Genomic DNA, 24345 nt, shown 5'->3' with positions numbered 1-24345 from the left:
AGAGGGACGGGTCGACCCGGCCTGCGTCGCCGTCACCCCTGGCAACGCTCTCTGCCCGCCCAGCGCAGGAGCGGTTGTTGCCGACTCCCCCCCGCCGCCATAGCCATGCTCGTGAGGGGGCCGGGGGAGGGGAGCCTGTCCTTTGCAACAGACCCCGAACGCCGTGCCCGACGTGGCGAAACGGCGTCCGGGATCCTCGTTATGGCAGCCACGGTCTCCTCTAGCCATCCGGGACCGTGGTGCACAGCAGCGGCACGCAGCCGCTCCAACATTAAGGCCTCTGTCACTAAAAGCACGGGCAACGGGGGAGCTTACTGTTTCTGTGTTACTCCTCCCGCTGCTTCCGGCTCAATGCCGAGAAACAGCGGGAAGCTCAGCAACTGCCCCCCGTCCCCCTTAACTCCTCCCCGTCCCCCCTCCAACTCCCTCCAACTCTCCCTCACCTAATTAACCCTTTCCCTACTAGGACGGTCATGTCGGCTTCCCTTAATCCCTGCAGGCTGCGTCCAGCCTCTTCTGTACCGGGAATCCTCTAATGCAGATTTAGTCTGAATGAATATTTTAATTTTTTTCTCTTGTAGACCGAAGTGCAGTATATTTAAGCAGACGCTGTTCATTCACAAGTATAATGCAATCTATATTTTAATATCTTTGGACCATGCTGCCCCCTACTGGTGTTTGGGTTAATGTACTCACTGTTAGCTATAAAAAAAAAAGAGCAGAGGATTTCAGCAGACACCACCAACCAGAACAGGGCATTTTATTGATTCAGATTTTTGAAAGGAATCACTGGAGACCAGAAGCTATAATGTCTTATGACACACAGAGTCCAGCTGGAGTCCTTATAGAGTGTCCCTGTGCATGTGTTCTTTGTACTCTTACAAATGTTACATCTCGGCACGTGTAACACTAAATGACATGACTGATATATACAGTATCCACACACACACAGGCACATATATATATATATGTATATCAGGCTGGGTGATGGCATAATCCACTATTCTACCTGATAATGGAGATTTGTGCATATTTGTGTTTTTGGTTGAAATTGATCCACGTTTATAGACGAGCCCGGTCACCAACTGGCATATTGTATACAACACGGTAAACTCTGGACACAGTGTGCTTGTAGGTATATATACAACTCTTCATACAGTGCTATGTATAATAAAGTGTGCCCAGCACTTGCACATTTTATATTTGTGTCTGCTCATTGTCACCATATTGTACCTTCCTGTCAGAGGGACCTGTTCTAGAATATTGTCTTGGCTTGAGTTGGATCAAGATGTTGAAAACGGGAATCATCACATCCAGAGTTGTATCATTACGTAGGAATCTAAAGGACAATAAAGAACAACCACAGAACTCTGTGCTGTATGGAGGACTATAGAGTATAATATCTGCAAAGTAGTTACAAGGCTGTGGACACCAATAATAAATGTGGGTTTCCTTCAATAGGACAGTTATTCACCAATAAAAAAAAAATATATATATATCTGTATAGCCCTTTCGCATACACAGCAAGGGGTAATGCATGGAGATTGTATACACTGTAAAGCTATAGTACAGAAATATTTGCAGATGTCTTTATAGAACAATAATGGACAATTAGACCTGTAGGGACAAGGATGGCTCTAGTATTCTGCAGTAAAGTTATGAATAGACCAGACTGAAGTGAAGCAGTGGCCGCGGCCCTTACAGGGATCATTGATGTTCACAGCCTCACTACACAGTATTTTCCAGCAGAATTAAGTTTAGATGGACGGTCAAGGCATCCACTTCATTAGGAAAAGACCCCATCTTCTCTCTCACACAGTGTTGGTGCATGGGGCACACATGCAATGGCTCATTGTAGAAGAGCTCTGATCTGCTTAGATGTGGTGTCATCATGGAGGTGACGGGTTGTATATCTAAGACACAAAATATAAGCGTTGTTATCGAACAGATCCTCTATATTTGCCCCATCCAAGCTCGTATCGTACAACACGCTGTTACGTACCTGAGAGCATTCAGTAGACCTTCTGTGCTTGTTGACGGCTGATCTTTTAGCACCTTGATACAGCCTTTCATCTACAAACAAGGCAGATGATTATGTAGATAAGAGTTTTATATTAAAGGCATAACTAAATTGTAGGAACATATTTATATGGTTGTATTTATGGTCCTTGTTCCACATGTTTAGTTTTTTTGTTTTGTTTTTACAACAATGGGATTAGATACCAATAGTGGGTAAAAGGGAAACCTCTCCCGAGGGATACAATGGACCTTAGAAATGGCTTTGTTTACAAGCCCTGTCATTTATTTCCTATATGACCTTAAAACACTTTGTCCCAGATGGGCAATTGCCACGGCCCTAAACCTGAAACGCCACTTTTTGAATGACTATAGTGCTGATGTTGTTCTTCCCCAATTTCTTTGCTGTCGGTTGCACAGTCCACCAGGAACTGATAAAAATAGTATTTGTGAAAGAAATATACTACAAAATGCCTTTTGATGCTGCACTATATGGGCAAAACATGTCTAAAAGTGAAGCTTTACATAAAAAAATTTTTTTTAAAAAAAGACACTGAAAAAAAGCACAGCTTTCACTGGAATTGTGTTCCTACCATGGAAGACCATTAAGTTATCGGTGATTATTTGTCATTGCGAAATCTGTATCTGTTTATACTGGGACATTACAAACTCCAGCAATGAATCAAATAGAAATGTGAATATATATATATGCATCAAAGCGGCACTGGCGTCAAGATCAATGACTGTATATGGGCCCTATTTGATCTAAACCCCTCTCAGGAAAATTTGGAATCTACAGTGCCATTGTTGGGGTAGTACTAAATTGATCTCGTTCAATATACAAAGCAGACTACTTGTTTCTAGGATAAGCAATCTCATTAAGGCTATGTTCACACAGAGTATTTTGCAGGAGGAATATCTGCCTCAAAATTCAGTTTGGAAGTTTGAGGCAGATTTTCCTCTCCCTGCACGCCGATTTTCGCGGCGTTTTTCGCCCGCGGCCATTGAGCGCCGCGGGCATAAAACACAGCGAAATACGCTTTCTCTGCCTCCCATTGAAGTCAATGGGAGGTCAGAGGCAGAAACGCCCGAAGATAGGGCATGTCGCTTCTTTTTCCCGCAAGGCAGTTTTACTGCTCGCGGGAAAAAGACGCCGACGCCTCCCATTGAAATCAATGGGAGGCATTTTCGGGCCGTTTTTGACGAGTTTTGCGACGCAGTTTCCGCGTCAAAAAACTCGTCAAAATACTCCGTGTGAACATAGCCTAAAGGGTATATTCACACGCCACAGATTTCTTGCAGAAATGTGTAACCTTCACAAATAGGCCGTTCTGATTTTGCATGTATTTTTTTTCCCAAAACCAGAATCTAAACAGAAGAAATATATAAAGGAAGGCTTTATAAGTATGCTCTCCTGCTTCCAATTCTTGTTTTGGCTTAAAAAGTGCATTCAAATATGCATTGTGTGAACAAGACCATATAGTGTCATAGAATAGAAAAGATAATTTATGATACCACTGTGACATAATATAAAGGTGCTATTGCAAGTCTGAAGAAAATAAGTACATTTTATAAATCTGATTCACGTGGGCATGGTAATTTAAGATTCTGGGGAAACCCCAATAAGTCCTGTGGTAGTAGGATTTGGATTGTAGCTGTTCCTCAAGCTAAAAAAACACTGTGTTGATAAGACTTCTATCTCTGAACCCATGACTGATCAGAAACCAGTAGGAGGCGACTCCTTTCCGGTCATGTGAGAGTGGTCAGTAAACACAGCAAACAGCATCTTTATCTAGTTCTCAAGTAACAGCTTAGTTAACTCCAACCTGCCACCACTGCAATGATTGAATGGTAAGAAATAGCAGTATCAGTCACATGTGCTCCAGTAAATTCATTCAATAGATCCCCTTACTTATGTATGTTTTTTTTTTTGTTAGTTACAAGGACATTTGGTATTATAAGAACTAGTGCTTTATATAGTCATAAGTCATAAACTTTTCCAACATAAATAATAATTAAACTTCTCACAAATATAATTTATATGCATTGCTGCACATGCATTTTCTTGTAAGATAGATGATTAAGTATAACAACTTGATCAGAAATGACCAAGAAAAACGTAGAACTTGACCTAATCCAGTAATGAATGATGGAAGAAATGGCAGAGCCAGATGGAGCCAATCGTTTTAGTAATATACGCATCACTGCAGTAAACGTATAGGCTCTGTGTACATTCAAGACAAATTTGAAGATAAATCAGAGGGCTGAAAAACATACCATGTCATTTCTCAAAACGTATTTTCTTTTGTGTGGAAAAGGGCTGTGTAATTTTGAAATTTGTGCAATGAGCAAGATGCCACCGCAGATCTAACGCAGCGTAAGGCCTTTACGGTGGCACACACAGCTCTGTATGGGACTGTGTGCCGCTATATGTACAGTTATTCTCCCCTAGAGCATTGATCCTAGGGGAGAAAAGCTCTTTAAATATGGCATCCATTAGAGCATACCACGAAAAAACGATACGCATCCGTGTGAAATCAGAGTCATACACCGGTCTAGGGAAGGCACCATGCACTACTTTTAGAAATCTACTGTATGATTGCTGGGTACAAAATGGAGCCACAATATGGCCGTGAACATGAGGCCTTAAAGGGAACCTGTCACCAGCATTTCACCTATTGAACTTTACTTGTCCCTCACTGGCTGCTGCTATAAAAAGTTCATTGCCGTTATCCCCGCTCCTAAACTCCTCCTCCGACTGCAAATAACGGTCTGCAAACGTTTCGCGCCTTTTATCGTAATAATCCGGTGTCCCTTTGTGCGCACACACCAGAAGAGGACATCAATGCACAAGCGTGGGATGTTGTGTGCTGGGGGAAGGCGAGGAGCTGTCAATCAAAAGTAAGAAGGTGAGGTAAACTCGGAAAGACTTGAGGAATAAACTCTTTTCAAAACGAAGATTTGACTCTTTTCAAACGAAGATTTGACTCTTTGTGCTCATTAGCATACGGTGTGGGAACACTAAAAAACTGAATACTAAAGCTACAGAGCCGACTAAGAAGACAATTATAGGTTATAGAGAAATGATTTTTCACCCACTTCCACCAGGTATAGTCGGTTTAATAGGTGAAATGCTGGTGACAGGTTCCCTTTAAGGTAAGTACTGCCTAACTTTTTCACTTAAAATTTTAAATTAAGATGGAGTGTACATTTCTACAACCCCTTCTAAGTGAACTACTTAATGGATTTCACATACTTACATCAATTTTAGAGGTTTTTGCAAATGCTCCAACAGGGTGCACATGATCATACAGAATGATAACACCAACCATCACACGCATACAGAACAGAAGTGTTTCATTACTGGTAAATCGGCTGCGGTACCCTCTGGTGAAGGAAAACAAATATATAAAAAATATTAATAGCCAGTGTCATTGTGGATCATTCCAAATGTAAATTTTGACATATTTAAATATTCAGTACATTTTTGAACATCCATAAAATGCTAAAATGAAACAGTTATTGTGTAATTGGTGATGTGTAGTCTGGCAGCTAAACATCCACTGCAGGAGAAAATTAGTATTACATAATCGAGCGTGGAAGCCAGTGGCTCAGTTGCAGTGGCTCTCCACTCTAGTTAATAGGGTGGGGGGACCCTGCTTGACAATGTCTTTGTGCCATAATAAGGAATGTGGAAAGAGATTTTCCTGATGGGGCAGCCCCTTTAATGTGTATTCACAAGATCTCTGTATTCCATCATTACTTAAAGGTCTACTAAAAGTGGAGCAGCTGGCCATAACAACCAACTTAAATTTTTGCTGTGCAGAAAAAGAAGAGAACATAGATTCTATTTCATTTCCTCACCATTCTTATCTACAAAGTTACAGAACTTTTCATTATAAAATAATTTCGATTTATTAACATAACTACTAAAGGGATTTTGACAGACTAAATTTGTATATCTTCTATTAAATGGATAGTTACTATTGTATGACTAGTATAACTATATGGTAATTCTTATGCTATGATGGACCACCAATATTATTAAATGGTCATGTTGCATCTCGTTAGAGTAATCATCATTGATCCCTCTGAGTTCTTTTCTCAATAATAGAAGATGTCCATCAAATTTACCGCTGACCGGAGAAAACTGCACGACACACAAGATGGAGTACAAGAAGTCTGTGAGGCGGCAAACTGAGCCTTTATTTATACCGTCACACATTTAATGAATAAACATCAACCAATCCGATAATGACAACTGTAGAATACATACGTCCAATGTTACTTCTACATATGGTAATGCTTTCCTTCTTATCTACAAATACATCTGGAATATCTCCTGATGTTATCTACATCCTGTCTCTATGTGATGAGGGATGTTATTCATCTCAATAAAATCTTTCATACAGAATTTTAAGATGGGGGGATGTATTCTTAAAATTGAAAACCTTTACATATCTCTCTAATGGTTAAATGCAGCTATTTTCATAACAAATATACATTTTATACATATCAGGGTATGTTCACACGAGGGCGTCCGTAACATCTGAAATTACGGGGATGTTTCAGCCTGAAAACATCCCCGTAATTTCAGCCGTAACGGCATGTGCAGGCGCTTGAACGCCGCGTCAATTACGGACGTAATTGGCGCTGCTATTCATTGGAGTCAATGAATAACGGCTCCAATTACGGCCAAAGAAGTGACAGGTCACTTCTTTGACGCGGGCGTCTATTTACGCGCCGTCATTTGACAGCGGCGCGTAAATTACGCCTCGTGTGAACAGACAAACGTCTGCCCATTGCTTTCAATGGGCAGATGTTTGTCAGCGCTATTGAGGCGCTATTTTCGGACGTAATTCGGGGCAAAAACGCCCGAATTACGTCCGTAAATAGGCCGTGTGAACATACCCTCACTCTCACAATCTTTATAGGGGATGTATATCCTGGGCAAAGACACCGTCATGTTTGTTAGTCTTCTCTAATTCAGGGCTTGGTTGACAATGACTGTAAGTATTTGGAGTGACCACGCTTTACATGTGTGTGACTATTGGCTTTTGTAGCAGTGATTACAGGTCCTATATAAGTACTTACGGAGTTTCCAGCATGACTCTGCACACACCTGCCATTGTGCTCAGGCAGTCTGTTGTGTCCTCAATTGGCAAAGATTTGTTCTACAGAGAATTGCAATAAGTATAAGTGTCATCAGTTAATGTGTCCAGGGCATCACACAGGCTCCACTACGATTACCGGCGGTATATCAGCCGGTATGTACATTATTCCTCGTAAACCTCTATATCTACCACATCGTGCTCGTCCGTTTGCAAATATGCACCATAGTCCTTAAGCTACCACAATACAAAACAAATAGTCATTGCTTTTCCACTCATCATGCTCACCTCAGAGACAAACTTAGTGGTTGCATTGCTCAAAGTTTTCAGCATAGGAGTGGCATCCGCGTAAAACAGGGACATGCGATTGGCCATCTCATTGTTTACATCACAGTCAGAGTCCACCTGAGAGACAAAAAAATACCTTAGAACTAATAATTTACTTGAGTTGAACTGATCAGAAACAACACAGACATTACCTGGAAATTGTTCAGCCGGTTGCGACTCACAGTCCTTCTATAGTAACTAAAGTCATTTTGTATTGCAGGATTTGTCATCTAAGGGGAAAGAACAGGTACATTATATGTCCAGCTACTAAATGTAATATACTGCAAGTTGTAAACAGAAAAGATTATGAAAGAGTAATAATTGAGAACCTTGGCAAAAAAAATAAAATAAGCTATCGATACTTAACTATTAAAAATGAATGACCCGTATAGGAAATCATTTAATGGAATATACTCTATATAACATATAATTGTGTGATTACACTGATTACAGTAGTAACCTAGGGGATACAATATTGGGATTAAGGTACCTACAGGGGGCTAGTGATAAATAATGTTTAGAGAGGACCTGCCCGCTCTCCTGACAGGTCATTCCTCTGTTATTCTTTTAAAAATGTATGAAAGAATTGACAAATGGGCATTACCATTCTCCTTGTCAATAAGGTGGGTGCCTACACAGTCTTACACTTTCTGCACTGATTGGACAGTGTCACCAGAGTGTGTAGGGACACACCCCATTGACAAGGGAAATGGTAAAACCCAGTTGTCAATTTACTCATACATTTCCAGGAAGAAAAACAGAGGTACAATATAACAGGGTTCTTAGAAACAGAATAATTATTTCATGGGGAATACAAATATTTACTAAAACAGGCATGTCAGGAGAGGGGACAGGTCGTCTTTAAATATATACCTTTTACATCAAACTTATAAGTACCATTTTCTACCAAGAGATGATCAAAATTTGAAACCCATTTCTTGTATGGATACCTTGAATATCACAGTACCAGGGGGGGAACAAAGTAGATCTGTGATCTTGCAATTTGTTCCAATTTAGTATTTGATATGTAACAAGTTTTTACATCATGCATCAGTTTTTACATTACAACTTCTACTACATTATGATATTAGTAAACAAACCTTACAATAAAAAATAGTCAAAAAAAAAATAAAAAATGTTTCATTGTGGTTGGTGCTCATACCTTGAGCTCATCAAAGCTGAGGGTGAAGTGCAGGATTTCCGCAAACTGCTTGGCCAGGGCTTGCTCTCTCTCCAGGTGCTGTGTTGGAGCATATGGGGGTGATGTAAGCGCTTCCAGGAGGCTGTGCAGCGCATTTTCTATGAGAAAAACGTTCTAATGTTTTAGAATGTTAGTGAGTTAAGGTGAAGATACAATACACTACTGTAATACTACACTGACTGTACTACTAATAGCGGATTGGGGAGTATATACGTTTTTCTATCCATTGCAATGATTTCAGTGATAGATTACAATTGCTATGGGTTGCATCACAAAATTTATATTGCTGTAAATAGAACACCAGTAAATTAAATATCAATAAATCTGCTGCCAAAATTTTTTAGGATGTAACATAGTACATAAAAAAGTACAATTATACTTTGTCAGAGTTTTCTAACGCATTATCTGGTTAAACTACAGTCCGCAGAAGAAGGGGGCATGAATGGAATGGAGTACGATGTGGGATCTGATTAAACACAGGATTTGTTTGTAGTCTGTAACCATGGAGACTCATAGGTTTGCATATGAGCTGTAGATACAAAATTGTCACATATTATTAATGATTGCAATAAAAAAAACTGTTGCACATACCCTTTGATGCAGTATTGTCAATAACGTGTAACAAACTTAGCCAGAATAGATAGTACTTATGTATTTAGAAAAAAAATTACCAAGCCGTAGCGAAAATTCATAGAAGCGCTTTAGTTTAGCTACAAGAGGACAGACAGCTCTCCATGCTTCCTCCTGCAGGTGAACATCTGATGGGTTCTGGATGGCCTAGCAGAGGAAGATGACAGGAGTGAGGTGTTGATACTTTATCCATATGACTGCTATATTATCTATATTAATGCGTAAATTAAGATGAAATAGTCATAATAATTTAAACACAACTTAATATATGGAGAGCACAGACCTTATTCTGAGTGCAATGGGAGCCCAATTTTATGGCTAATACATGATAACATGCCATGCAAAGGTAGACTGGACAACGTCTCCTTTTCATTTGTACCACTTTTAATAAATTAACGCTGCTATATTTTTAATAAACCAGTAAAATATATGTCAGTTCAGATATTGAATGAACCATGTACTGTTGTATTAAAGAATTTGCTCCATCTCTCAAAGCACAAGAAAGAAGGCGACAACGCTTCCCGTCCTATTTGTAATTATGCACCAAATAAACTGTAATTAGCAACAACCACCATAATTAAATGATTGCGGATGGGTCATTTGCACAGCACAAGGGTATTCTTGATTAAATGTAATAATTGCCACCTTAGCATTATTTCCAGCCACCTATACAGAAGAAAATTATAGTTTTGAGCAGAATTGAATGCTCACCTGTCGTATTTCCTGCCCAGCTCCCCGGTATGACTGCAGCTCAGCCAAGATACCCTGGGCTTCTTCCAGGACAGAGTTGACTTGATTCCACACTACAGTCTCTGCCTCCGTAGGCTGAGCATCTGCAGGCAGCAAGACAGTGAAGACTGTTGTTAATACATGTTGAGGGTTTATATCAGTCATAAGAGCTTAGGTACAGACCAGTAAAAAGTATGTTTTTGTGAATATATAAGACAGAACAATTACACTAAATCACCCTGGCAAATATCAATATATTACTCCAAACCATCGTTTAATCCTTAAACATAGGATTATTTACCAGATAGTCAAACCACTCTTCATGTGCCTCCAACAGGCCGGGTTATGATCCCTCAGCCTTCAATGAAGGTCCCCAATTCTCCTACAGTGACATTATTGTGATGTGACCTGTTAGAAGAGTACTGGGAAGCTAGTGTATATCTTCACATCACATCGGAGGGATCATTTCAAGTGGTCCGCCTAACCTATTCCCTAGACTGGTTCGCTCTACCAGTATTCCCATCGGTAGAGGGAACATTGGCTTATTCTCCTCCAATCAAACTGAATAATAGTTAGCTCCGGCATTTAACCCCTTACTGCCACATCTATAACTTTTTTAATTTTTTGCTATACTATATAATGTACTGGGAAACAAAATAAAAATGGTTGGAATCAGCTCATGACCCCGCTCTTTACTCCCCCTTCCCGGCCATGACGTACAGTTACATCAAGTGTCGGGAAGGGGGTTAAACAATGCAATGTGATATCACCTTCTCTGTTGAGATTCTCATGCTATTACACACAGTAGAATCCAGACAATATTATAGACACTATAAAGTGCAAAATCCAGGTTTAATTGTACTTACAAAACAAGTTGTATAGAATCGCATATCAATCAGTTTTTAAAATCCACATGGAGATTTGTTCTGGCTTCTTCTGGATATTAAACTTTTGATTTCTTCAATAGTTTGATATGCGATTGTATACTACTTGGTTTGTGAGTACGGTTAAATCTGGATTTTACACTTTATGGTATGTGTAATTTGCTGTACTTTGTCCTCCTTATTCTATTTAATAGCATTCAAATCTTAACGGCGAAGGTGATATCGCATTACATCATCTGAACAGCGGAGCTAACTATTATTTATACTTGGGGATACTGGTAGAGTGCACCAAATATTCATATTTATTTATTTTGGTTGCTGCAGGTTCACTAGTTGTGTGTTGGGACAGATTATTTATTTTAAGGTATACTGTATGTCTATACAGTTGCATACGTCTACAAAAACCTAAACCATGCTGTATACATTTTTTTTTCTTCATACAGTTGTATTGAAAAGCATAGTTGATACAGTTGAGAGAACTGTATACCGATGTATGCAAGCCAAATCTATGCCAAAAGCTAACTCTTTTGACATACCTTTGTCATGTTAAGTGTATACGTTGGGAGATTTTCCTGGCATACACGACGAATGTTCACCAGTTAGTGTAGTCTATGATGTAAGTCTATAATGCAGCATAGGTAATAATATTTGTTATTCTATGTTTTTAGAATTTCCTAATGATATATAAAATATCTTGTGATGCTAAGGCCGTATGGACAATGTTCATTTTTTTCATAGTAACACTTGATTATACTTTATTTTGCAACGGTAGCCCCATGACATCTCACACATATTAAAGGAGATATTTCAGTGTTGTATAAAAGGCTCTATTTTTCCTGAAAAATGTTGAAGGATATTTAACAGCACTGCATTTTTAGTGTTTGATGCATGTAACCTTCTCTGTTCCACTGTGCCCATGACAACACTTCCTGTTCAAATTCAGCCTTTTTGTAGGGACACTGTGTGTATCCAAATCATCATCACCATGATCATCATCACATAACTGTTTACATTAAAAAAAACACCTTTTCAAGGCAAATAAGGTATGGACATGGCTGTAGATGGTGATTTGAATACATCCCTATGATAATGTTGAACTGCTAAATGATAGGGAACACTAAAGCAGGGGAGCTGCAGAGAAAATATCTTGTATCACTAATAATATGGCAAAGAAGTAAAAACTTTCATAGAGAGCGGTGTTGCAGTTCCCTGCACAGCAGGTGGATGGGGGCTCTGCTGTGCAGGAAAAACAACAAATGGCTCCCGGGATCCAGTGGTCGGACCCGGACTGATCTTAAAGTTATGGCATACCCTTGCGATTTAAAGTTGAGAATACCCTTCTAATTTACCAATGCAGAATATTTTCTCTTTCCATGTTACTATGGTTAAGGGCATGGTATGAGTTTAGTGAACTATGAAAACATGAATGGATGTGATCTGGCCTAAAGCTGGCCATAGACATAACACATATCATTATCGTTAACAATATACGTTACATCTATGGTGCGAAGACTATAGGTTCCAACCAAAATCTGTTACATCAGTTGGAAAAATTATTGTTTATACTACAATGTTGTTCTCGGTTGTTAGTGGTAAGCATTACAATAGTAGTATATTATTTACTATCGTCTGAGAAAAAAAGGCATGTGGGGCAATGTTGTTTATAATAAACTTTCTGATTAAAAAAAGAAATCGCAAAGCTTGTAGCATATTTGGCAAATCTTTACGCCTATGGCCAGCTTTAGTAGCATGAAATTATTGATAAAAATGACTTCACAGGGTCAATCAACATTGGGAAAAACAAAATGGTAAAATTTGTACTTTATTGGCACCTGCAGTAACTTTCAGCTTTACATATCATCTGGTGGAATCTTAAAAATACAGTTTTGTAGATGTGTGAGAAAAGATTAGTAACACTTGCAAGTCCCACTCCTAGATGGAATCCCCGACGTCACTGTCTATATATGGACAGTGATGTCAGTGGCTATTCCTGGAGCGGAATCCCCTGCCGGAGAGTTGCCAACGCTATGGCCGGGGATTCCGCTCTTAGAGGGAATCCCTGACATCACTGTCCATATATGGACAGTGATGTCAGTGGCTCCTCTTGTAGTGGAATCCCCTGCCAGAGCGTTGCCGATGCTATGGCCGAGGATTCCACTTCTAGAGGGAATCCCTGACATCACTGTCCATATATGGACGGAGACATTAGTAACTCCTCTGTAGCGAAATTCCCGGCCAGAGCGTTGCCGACACTATGGCCCGGGGATTCCACTCCTAGAGGGAATCCCTGACGTCACTGTCCATATATGGACAGCGACGTTAATGGCTCCTCCTGTAGGGAAATCCCCGGCCAGAGCATTGCCGGCGCTATGGCCTGGGGATTCCACTCCTAGAGGGAATCCCTGACGTCACTGTCTTTATATGGACAGTGATGTCAGTGGCTATTTCTGTAGCGGAATCCCCTGCCAGAGCGTTGCCGGAGATTCCGGGGATTGGCACTATGTAGGCACTGGCACTAGGGGCAGCTAAGTGGGCATACTGTAAGAGGGTAGCTATGGTGCATTATACTGTACGGGGCCAGCTATAGGGGCATTATACTGTATGGTGAAGCTGTGGCGGCATTATAGTTTATGGTGGCAGCTTAGGGGGAATTAAAGTGTATGGTTGTAGCTATGGGGGCATTATAGTCTATGGTGGTAGCTATGGGGCCATTAAATTGTATGGGAGAATCTATAGGGGCATTATACTGTATGTGGCAACTGTGGGGCATTATACAGTATAACGCCGCATAGCTGCCCCCATACAGTATAAGAGCAACTATGGAGGAATTATGCTCTACGGGTCAGCTATGGGTACATCTATGGGACATTATACTCTATGGGGGCATCTGTGTGGGCATTATACTGTATGAGGGCATCTGTATGGCCTTTTACTGTATGGTGCATCTATGCGAGAATTATACTGTATGGGGGCAGCTATTTGGCATTATACTGTGTGAGAGGCACAATGGGAGCATGATACTGTGAGGGCTGAAGCGGTTGTGTATGGGCGGGGATTGAGCGGGATTAGAGGCGTGGCTTAAAAAGGCAAACATTTGGTTGTCCCTCTTTTCGATAGTTGAAAGTTGGGAGGTTTGACAATATACCTATCCGTATGAAAGTCTGTAACAATTTTGATGGCAAAACAAATTTCTGTGACATACTTTACTGAACTAAAGGGTGTTTATAGGGACATATAAGACCTTATAGCTGTACAATTACAGATAGCTTTGGGTTTAGGTAAATCTGTCTGAACGAGTAAGACTGAAATTGAGCTTTATGAAAGCTGACAAGCCAATGAATGTGCAAGATCAGATTTTTATTGGCAGGTCGCGAGTTTTGGTTGAGAAAAAGCATGCTTGCACAAGGTAAAGGCAACAATGCTGGCATCACAAGTTGCAACTTTAACAGGCAATATTAGGCAACTTGCCTTAACTCGCTGCTTGGGCAGCTTTAGTCTCAATGCACACGATGCTTATTACGTGCGGTTTTGCTGTCCGTTTTTGTGTGCGGCAAATCCGCAGCATAATACAATACCAGCAAAGTAAATGAGATTTCAGAAAATCTCATGTACAGGCTGCAGTTTTTTTCAACACGTAAATTGACCTGTGGTTCGTATATTAAAATCTGCAGAATGTCAATTTATCTTGCGTTTCCGCTTGCGAATCGTATGTGCCTAGTTCTAAGGAAAAACGCAGCATGAAAAAGCACCGATTTATGCATCAAAATGTAAAAAACGCATTGAATTACGCGTGATTAGGTGTGGTTTTTACCTGTGAATTTCCTGCTTTTTTATGCGGTTTTGATGTATATTTTCCACATCAAAATACGCAACATGTGCATGCAGCTTAGGGGTTTATAGAGGACTATAGGCCATCAATATTTGATTGGTGGGGGTCTGAAAGGTCAGACCTTCACCGATCAGCACAATTAATGACCTGCGGCGCCCCTGAGAGTGCCTCTTCTCATTCATTTTTTACATAGGCACAGCAGTGTTTTCTGTATGAGCGGCTGTGCGTGGTACTGTAACGCGTCCCATTTACTTGTGCCTATGTAAACAATCAAGAGAGAAGCGGTGCTCGCAGGAGCACTATGGGCTTTTCATTGGGCTCATCAGTTGGAGTCCTGGACGTCAGACCTCCACTCATTAAACATTGATGCGGATTGTGAAAACCACAACATGCCCTTTATGTTGCCGTTTTTTTCCCAGATTTGTTCTATTGCATTTTCTTAATGCAGTGGGATTTGCTGTGGACCATAAAGCCATATCTGCGGCGAAAATTTTATGCCATGTGTGAATGTGGCCAAAATTAATTAGATGACGTTTACTTGTCCTGTATATGCTAAGTATAGGTAGAGTATGCAAAGGGGCCATAATTCTACTCACAGAGTTGGAAATTCCTATATTTTCACAATACTTTTAAGGCCTTGTTCACATCTGTGTTGGGGTACCATTCAAGAATTCTGTCAGACCTTTCCTTTAGGGGAACCCATGAGCAGAAACCAAACGGAAACCATAGCTTTTCATTTGCATTACTATTGAAATCAATGGTAATGCAAACGGAAAGCTGTTTCAATGGTAATGCTTCCGTTGCTAATGGTTTTCCGCTTGTCTCCGTTCCGTAAGGCTTCCGTTTTTTCCCGGCAGAATCAATAGCGCATTTGACTATGCTATTGATTCCGTCAAAACAACAGAAACCTTACGGAACAGAGGCAAACAGAAACCATTAGCAACGGAAGCATTACCATTGAAATCAATGGTAATGCAGACGAAAAGCTATGGTTTCTGTTTGGTTTCCGTTCATGGGTTCCCCTGTCAGAAAGGTCTGACGGAACCAATGAACAGAACCCCAACACAGATGTGAACGAAGCCTAAGTTGTTTATGTACCGTTTTACTAATCTTCTGTAAAAGTATAATAAACTGAGAAAAAAAACTTACAATTGCATGTTAAAAATGAGAATGTACAGGAGTGCCATTTGTCACACCTCTCCAGTTCTTTTTAACGCATGTTATCTTGTAACATGGGCAGTATATAGAAATAATGAAACCTTGAAAAATGAATCATCACAATAGAAAATGCAGTGCTTCAGGATGACATTAAATAAAACCAACATAAAACTAAAATGATAAAATTAAAAAAAACATGGAAAAATTAAAATGATCTCACGTTCAAAGTCAAGGAAAAAAGTGGGACACTGTTCTAGGTCGTTATAAGACAAGACTTTAAGAAGGTTCCCCATCTGACACCTGGAAAAAAAGACAAAAAGGAGGGTATGATGGAGGGAAACAGTGTGATAAGCAGGGGAAAGTGTGCCCTTTAATGGCTACTCCAGGATTTGGAAATTGGGGGCATTTGTTTCAGAATGAAAAGGGCTTAACATTGTAATTTGCAATGCAATGGACTCTGACACTTTCCAAGAAACAAATGCCCCAACATTTCAAGACCCAAAGAACGCCTTTATCCATCTACAGAGATTTTACAAAATATTCTCATTATCTTTAATAACACTCCTCTTACATATGATATATCGCAACTATTGATATACATGTATTAATTTACAGAACTAAGCATAGTATAATGTTAAGTCTGGGATCAAGGGGTCCCTTCAAAATAGCTATCTGGCAGGGGTGCCGGGAGTCAGATACCCACTGCTCAGATATTGATGGGCTATCTTGAGGAAAGGCCATGAATTTTCTCCCTCCGGAAAACCCCTTTAATGCAAGTCTAAACAAGTCTTTTAAGGCTATGTTCACATCTGTGTTGCTATTTCCATTTTTCTGCTCTGTCACAGGAACAGAAAAATGTAAATAATGGAAGTGATGGACCCATCACATGATGAACAACAAATGATAGACAAAGATAAGCATCACTGGACAAACAAATGGGTTGGGTGAACGGCTCTTGGGTCGCAGTCCAATGACCCTTCAATGTACAAAGAAATAGAGAATGAGGCAGCACTACCAAATAAGTGAAATAGTGATCCTGTTTACTTCCTCATGCAACGTGTGAGCCATGCTTGAGACAGGCCCACACTGAGCTGAAACGTTGCATGTGGAATTAAACAGGATCACTATTTCACTCATTTGGTAGTGCTGCCTCATTCTCTATTTCTTTGTATGTGATGGACAACAATGGCGCCCAAAGAAACCTATTGATTTTAATGGGGTCTGTTGGGATTTCGGCATAGTTTCTGTCATTTTACCTTACAAAATAGCCCTGCGTGCTGTACTATTTTGTCTGGGACTTTTGGCGGAAACTGCGACAGAGGCTTCTAATGGAGCCTCCAATGCTGATGTGATTGAAGCCTAAGGAAGGAACACTAAACACAATAAATAGTACACTAAACATAGACAAATCCCAGCAACTTTTTCCTTAATAGGCTATTTTCATTTGATCCTATTTTGTATTATTGCAATCAAAACTGAGAAATGTATGAATAATTCTTCTATGTGTTCCAGTAGATCAGCCGTTTCATTGCTTCTTTTCATAATCCTGTGACTGTCTGTAAGACAATTGGCTGCAGCAGGACACCTACCTCGCTGCTCAGTCTGAGGGAGGGCACACAGAGCCTTAAAGGGAACCTGTCACCAGCATTTCACCTATTGAACTTTACATATCCCTCACTGGCTGCTGCTATCAAAAGTTAATTGCCGTTATCCCCTGTCCTAAACGCCTCCTCCGACTGTAAATAATGGTCTGCAAACATTTCGCGCCTTTTATCGTAATAATCCGGTGTCCCGTTGTACGTACATACTAGAATAGGACATCAATGCGCAAGCTCAGGATTTTGTGTGCTGGGGGAAGGCGAGGAGCTGTCAATCAAATGTAAGGAGGCGGGGTAAACCCGGAAAGGCTTGAGGAATGAAGATCTGACTCTTTTCAAATGAAGATTTGACTCTTTTCTGCTCAGTAGCACACGGTTTGGGAACACTAAAAAGCTGAATACTAAAGCTACAGAGCCGACTAAGAAGATAATTATAGGTTATATAGAAATGATTTTTTCACCCACTACCACCAGGTATTGCTGGTTTAATAGGTGAAATGCTGGTGACAGGTTCCCTTTAATAGGTGAAATGCTAGTGACAGGTTCCCTTTAAAGACCTTCCACTTGGCTAAGCCATGCCCATCGTCTGTCTGACAGCCAGAAATGGAAGAGGAAGTTAGCACCTTTGTTCTCTGCAGTATTTCTGCAAAACTGTTAGCTTCAGGATAACGCAGAAAATACTGCAGACTGACAAACACTGTGGGCCGTTTACTTTTCTCATTCATTTCTAGGTTTAGAGTCCCTTTAAGATTTTGAAGTCTTTACTGAAATGTTTTATGTCTCATAACCAGCATAATGTTTTTTGTCCATCAATCGTACCATAAACTGCAAGTTGTTGTCATTTGGCCAAAAAATACAACACAGCAGATAAAAAATTAGTTCATTGATCAGTCATATGCACGAAAAATTAGGGCTAATTAATGGCAGACAATTGTGGGAAACAGTCTAAATCTTCTATTTCAGCTAACATTTGTCCATATGTATGGCCAGTTTAAGCTATGTATGAGAAAGGAAAGGGGATGTAAACAGAAATATTTAAAATTGGACATGGGATTACTCTGAACCCCATGTAAAATCGTCAGTATAAACATGTATAGAAAATCAACAATTCTGCTGAGCAGGAGTGGCACAAATGTGACAATCATGCTGTCCAACATGCAGCCATCAGAAAACAGCCTATGTCTATATGTGAGTTTAGATGGAGAAGCCATATCAGGATCTCACTATAACCTCCAATACACTTATGATCTTGTTCACATTGTCAGGATTTGAAGCCAAAGCTCTAGTCTGTACTCGTTGAGCTGTCTGAAATGCTGGACATCTCCACTGCTGAATCTAGTGTCTAGGTTCTCCTGATATTCCTTCCCTTGATTACCTGATTAGTCTCACCCTTTTGGCTTCCTATATTCCTGGACCTTGCACTTCCTTCTTGCCCGAATATTGGGCTTCCTGTCTCTAGTCTAGTTCATTACTTCCTCTCTACAAACTGCTGCTTATTTGTGTACCAAACTTGTATTGGTTCCTGATCATATCTATGCCTCACATTACAAACTGTTGCTACTTATTGGGTACTGAACTTGGATTGTTTTCTGACCACGTCTCTAGCTGTTGCTGCTTATTGGGTTTCAAACTTGGATTGTTTCTTGAAAATGTCTCTGCCTCACGCTAAACCCTGTTGCCTCATATATGTGTACCGAACCTGGACTGTTACTTGACTACCCTTTCTATTATCACGATTAGCTCTGACCACTTTAGAGAAAAAAGAGAATATTGTTCTCAAATCATCCGATAAAGGTGGGAACATTGTGGTCATGAGCAGGGATGGCTATAAGAAGATGTGTGAGGACATTTTATTTAACCATGACTGCTATACCATTTTAAAGGATAACCCCACGGCATTATTCAAGAAAGAGTTGCTGAGCATTTTGAGTGATGCAAAGAGCAGATCTTTGATTAGTGCAGGGGAATTTGGGTTTTTATACCCACAATTTCCTGTTATGGCGTGTTTCTATAGCCTGCCCAAAATCCACAAAGGTTATCCTCCTTTACGTGGCAGACCTATTGTTTCAGGCATAAATAATTTAACTCAAAATGTGAGCACGTATGTTGACCAAGTGTTGCGTCCCTTTGTTTTGAGTCTCACATCATATGTGCGTGACACAATGGATGTCCTGAAACAGATTGATGGCATTTCCCTGGAGAAAGATACAATTTTGGCGAGTCTGGATGTCGAGGCGTTGTATTCATCCATACCGCACAAATGTGGCTATAAAGCGGTCGAGTACTATTTGGGATCTAGAGGTACCCAGTTTGTAGCTCATAACCAGTTTGTCATGCAGTTATTACAGTTTGTTCTTGAAAGAAATATATTTATTTTTGAAGACAAAATTTTCCATCAGAAATGTGGTACTGCAATGGGGAGTCCTGCTGCTCCCACCTATGCAAATTTATTTCTTGGCTGGTGGGAGGAGACAATTGTCTTTGGGGACAAATTTGTCAATTGGACTTCATCTGTTGGATTATGGATTAGATATATTGATGACGTGTTGATCCTCTGGAACTCTACAGCGGATGAGTTCCATAATTTTGTAGCAGCCCTCAACAAGAATGATGTAGGACTTAAATTCACATGTGAGATCAGTGAGAAAGAATTGTCTTTTTTAGATTTGAAAATCACAAAAACATCAGATGGCACAATCCACACTAAGGTACATAGGAAAGAAACAGCAACAAATAGTTTCCTGCAATGGAATAGCTGTCATCCCCATTCCCTCAAAAGTGGCATACCAAAAGGCCAATTTATGAGAGTACGTAGGAATTGTAGTTCTATGGGTGATTTTGAGTTCCAGGCCAAGGAGCTCAAAACAAGATTGAAGGACAGAGGTTTCCCCGAGAGGGTTATCAGGAAGGCCTATGAGGGAGCAAGGGATGCTGATAGGCAATGTCTTCTGGTCCCTAAAAAACGGAAAGAAGAACAGGTCACAAGACTCATAGGTACCTATGATTCCAAACAAAATGATATTATGCAGATACTGAATAGGTATTGGCGTATTCTCAGTTCTGATACAGATCTGGTAGATCAAATCACACAGGGGCCGTCTGTCACCTATCGGAGAGGGAAAAATATAAGGGACAGAGTCATGCACAGCTGTTTTGACCCCATTTCACCTAGGGGCACGTGGCTGGACAGACAAATACCAGGCACCTTTAGGTGTGGTAGTTGTAAAGCCTGTGATTTCATTTTTAAAGGTAATAGCTTCACTAGCGTCACCACACAGAAACAATACACTATTCGGGATTATGTCAATTGCAAGACTGCGGGAGTGGTCTACCTAATCACATGTCCATGCCCCCTTAACTATGTGGGAAAAACAGCACGACAATTTCGTCGCCGTATTAGGGAGCATGTTGGAGATATTGTCCATGATAGGGACACCCCAATATCTAAGCATGTGCATGCCAAACACCAAGGCCAGGCAGCATGTTTAAGGTTTCAAGCTATTGAACTTGTTAGACCCCCCAAAAGAGGAGGTGATTGGGATAACCTGATTTTACGCAAAGAAGCACAATGGATCCACAGACTGGAATGCATACATCCAGCAGGTTTAAATGAGCAGACTAATTATACATGTTTTATTTAACACTCCGTATGGACGACCTATCTCCCTTGGGTTGCCCATGGGGTGGGTGAGTTCATTTTTGCCTAACACATGTAGTTTTGAGATGGCCCTATTGGTCTGCCGTTTTTTAACGGCGATCGTCTCTCGGTCCCCCATGTCATGAGGGATCGTATTTCCTTCCACCCCACATGTGATTAATTACATTTTTTAGTTGCTTTGTGAGGTAGCCTACTTGCGGTGTTTAACTGTCCCGCGAGATTTACTTACAATCCATTATCGTGTAGCGCTTACCTTCTCCTATTTTGGCAGTCTGGGCGAATTGTCCCTGACTTCTACTGCGCCTGCGCGTGCGGCTTGATGCGGCCGATGATGACCCCTGGTTGTCAGCTGACGGCGGGGGGTCACATGGGCAGGTGTCACTAATCGTGAGGGTGTGGGGATTGGTCAGTTCATGTTTGCCGCTAGAATACGAGGGGTGGAGTTTAGCGTTTATAGTAACGTAGCGCCTGCAATGAAGTATGCCGTTGACATCAATACGTGCATCTTTGCCGTGACGCACAGCAGAATATCTGCTGTTAAAGGATTCTATCGCTGGTGTGAAGGCCAGAGTTACCATTATACGGACCCCTGAGGATGAGTACCTGAAACGCGTAGGGTCGTTGTACTGTTTATGGAATGTTTGCATTGGGGATAGTCATATCGTGTTACACCCAGCACTAGGAGACCCGATCTATTCGGACGCCTGTGCTTTATTTTGGGATTGTACTACTGATGTGCCCTGGATATATGCTGTTTCCAGACATAATATTGTTATAAACACCGAGTTAGATGTATCACAATGACTCAGTGTTTTTTGTTTAATACGTTTTTTAACAATCACGGTGGGGCTTATGTCACAGTGGTGTGTTACCCCTGTTTTTAACTAGTTACTAATTAAAAGGTATTTTTTACTTTATTGTTACTTCAGTGAACTATATAATTTACTCATATTGTGGGAGCACAATTAGATTTCTATCAAACTAGACAGTGAAATTACATTTAATCCATACAGTTAATAATTTCAGTTTATCTAGGTATGGCAGCCTTTGCACTTTCTGAATTAAATACAGATGGGTGGATGAGTGAGGCCAAAAGCGTCTTTTCAGAGTGTGAACTGACGTATACAGTTCAGGGTGCATCTCTCAAATCCACCTTTAAAAATCTTAATAGACTGCACAAAGATTATACTAGAAGTTGGTGGGAGATCCAGAGTCTGGAAAACTATCTAAAGAATAAGATAGTTCCCAGAGGTCTCAGGGTCCCCATTGTCCCAGCATTAAGATTAAAAACCGCTAATATTAAAGAAAGGTGGGAACAGGAGATTACAGGGAGCTCACTTAGGCTGATGCAGATCTTGGTAGAGGAAGAAAAAGTCCAGTTTGACTTTATTAGTGTTGAGCTTAAAAAAGAGATTGAGGCAGCCAAGTCCTTGGTAGATACCCCAGGTTTTGAAAAAAAGGACAAAATCCTCCAACAAACTTTGGAAAGGTTTACTAATCATCTTAAGGAACGAAAACACTTCCAATTCCAGAGAGACCTACAGGAATTTAGGGAGAAAAAAGCGTATGATTTTGTCACTACACAACAACAGCAATATCAACAGACCAATAGGGGGCCGAGGGAATCTGACCCTTCCACATCAGAGAGTGAAACTACAGACTCTGAAAGAGTGGGCCCATTCTTTGGCGGTAGTGGTGGGAAACACAAATTTAGGGGAGGAGCAAGAAGTAGAAATAGAGGCCGTGGGAGAGCCTCTTCTAATAGTGGCAATAATTTTTTAGCCAACAATCCTCCCATTTCCCGCTATATGCTGAGGGGTCAAAAGGATTAGTGAAGGGGAATAACATGGATAGGCTTCAAATCATTAACCTTTCTGAATATAATTTGAGTGCATCAGAGATTACACTATTAGAAAAGGGACTTTCCTTTGTCCCTACAGTTAAATTTGACTCATTTTCGTGGATAAAAGATCTCAATTTATTTGCTCGCAAACTTAAATGGATAAAATTTTTTAAACACCATAATAGAAAAAAATGCATGGAATTAGGCCTAGAGGAGTCTGATATGGAAGGTCTTTCGGCCCTTGAGGGGCTATTAGAGGAATCTGGACGCACTCCAGGTATAGGTCCCTTCACCAACCTTAAAATGAAGAGTAGGAAATTGCCACCTATAGGAGACTTTACCAATGTGGATTTATTTGTGGATATGGTGGGAGATGAGATCAAAAGTCTCAGTCAGGATAGCAGGGGAATGGATAATAATTTGTCTTGGTCTGAACGATTAGCTCTGACCACTTTAGAGAAAAAAGAGAATATTGTTCTCAAATCATCCGATAAAGGTGGGAACATTGTGGTCATGAGCAGGGATGGCTATAAGAAGATGTGTGAGGACATTTTATTTAACCATGACTGCTATACCATTTTAAAGGATAACCCCACGGCATTATTCAAGAAAGAGTTGCTGAGCATTTTGAGTGATGCAAAGAGCAGATCTTTGATTAGTGCAGGGGAATTTGGGTTTTTATACCCACAATTTCCTGTTATGGCGTGTTTCTATAGCCTGCCCAAAATCCACAAAGGTTATCCTCCTTTACGTGGCAGACCTATTGTTTCAGGCATAAATAATTTAACTCAAAATGTGAGCACGTATGTTGACCAAGTGTTGCGTCCCTTTGTTTTGAGTCTCACATCATATGTGCGTGACACAATGGATGTCCTGAAACAGATTGATGGCATTTCCCTGGAGAAAGATACAATTTTGGCGAGTCTGGATGTCGAGGCGTTGTATTCATCCATACCGCACAAATGTGGCTATAAAGCGGTCGAGTACTATTTGGGATCTAGAGGTACCCAGTTTGTAGCTCATAACCAGTTTGTCATGCAGTTATTACAGTTTGTTCTTGAAAGAAATATATTTATTTTTGAAGACAAAATTTTCCATCAGAAATGTGGTACTGCAATGGGGAGTCCTGCTGCTCCCACCTATGCAAATTTATTTCTTGGCTGGTGGGAGGAGACAATTGTCTTTGGGGACAAATTTGTCAATTGGACTTCATCTGTTGGATTATGGATTAGATATATTGATGACGTGTTGATCCTCTGGAACTCTACAGCGGATGAGTTCCATAATTTTGTAGCAGCCCTCAACAAGAATGATGTAGGACTTAAATTCACATGTGAGATCAGTGAGAAAGAATTGTCTTT

At 40.5% G+C, this 24345-nt stretch overlaps 1 protein-coding gene across 3 annotated transcripts in view; it reads right to left on the bottom strand.

The window, feature by feature from the left end:
- Positions 1–726: 726 nt before the first annotated feature.
- LOC142742872 (CYFIP-related Rac1 interactor A-like) overlaps positions 727–24345 on the bottom strand; it is a 60519-nt gene continuing 36900 nt past the window's right edge. For 2 of the 3 annotated variants that reach the window (XM_075853056.1, XM_075853057.1), the window contains 9 exons: positions 9997–10118; positions 9327–9432; positions 8617–8753; positions 7607–7684; positions 7416–7532; positions 7111–7190; positions 5277–5403; positions 2003–2073; positions 727–1913 (listed from right to left, as the gene is read on the bottom strand). In XM_075853056.1, coding sequence (XP_075709171.1) covers positions 1850–1913; positions 2003–2073; positions 5277–5403; positions 7111–7190; positions 7416–7532; positions 7607–7684; positions 8617–8753; positions 9327–9432; positions 9997–10118 — 902 coding nt within the window. In that variant the 3' untranslated portion in view covers positions 727–1849. Of the gene's footprint in view, positions 1914–2002; positions 2074–5276; positions 5404–7110; positions 7191–7415; positions 7533–7606; positions 7685–8616; positions 8754–9326; positions 9433–9996; positions 10119–16105; positions 16186–24345 lie in introns of all 3 variants that reach the window. The other variant, XM_075853055.1, reaches the window with a different exon arrangement.

This window comes from Rhinoderma darwinii, chromosome 2 (assembly GCF_050947455.1).
Source record: "Rhinoderma darwinii isolate aRhiDar2 chromosome 2, aRhiDar2.hap1, whole genome shotgun sequence".
In the NCBI taxonomy this organism is placed as follows: Eukaryota; Metazoa; Chordata; class Amphibia; order Anura; family Rhinodermatidae; genus Rhinoderma; species Rhinoderma darwinii.
This window is presented reverse-complemented; position numbering and strand designations above follow the sequence as displayed.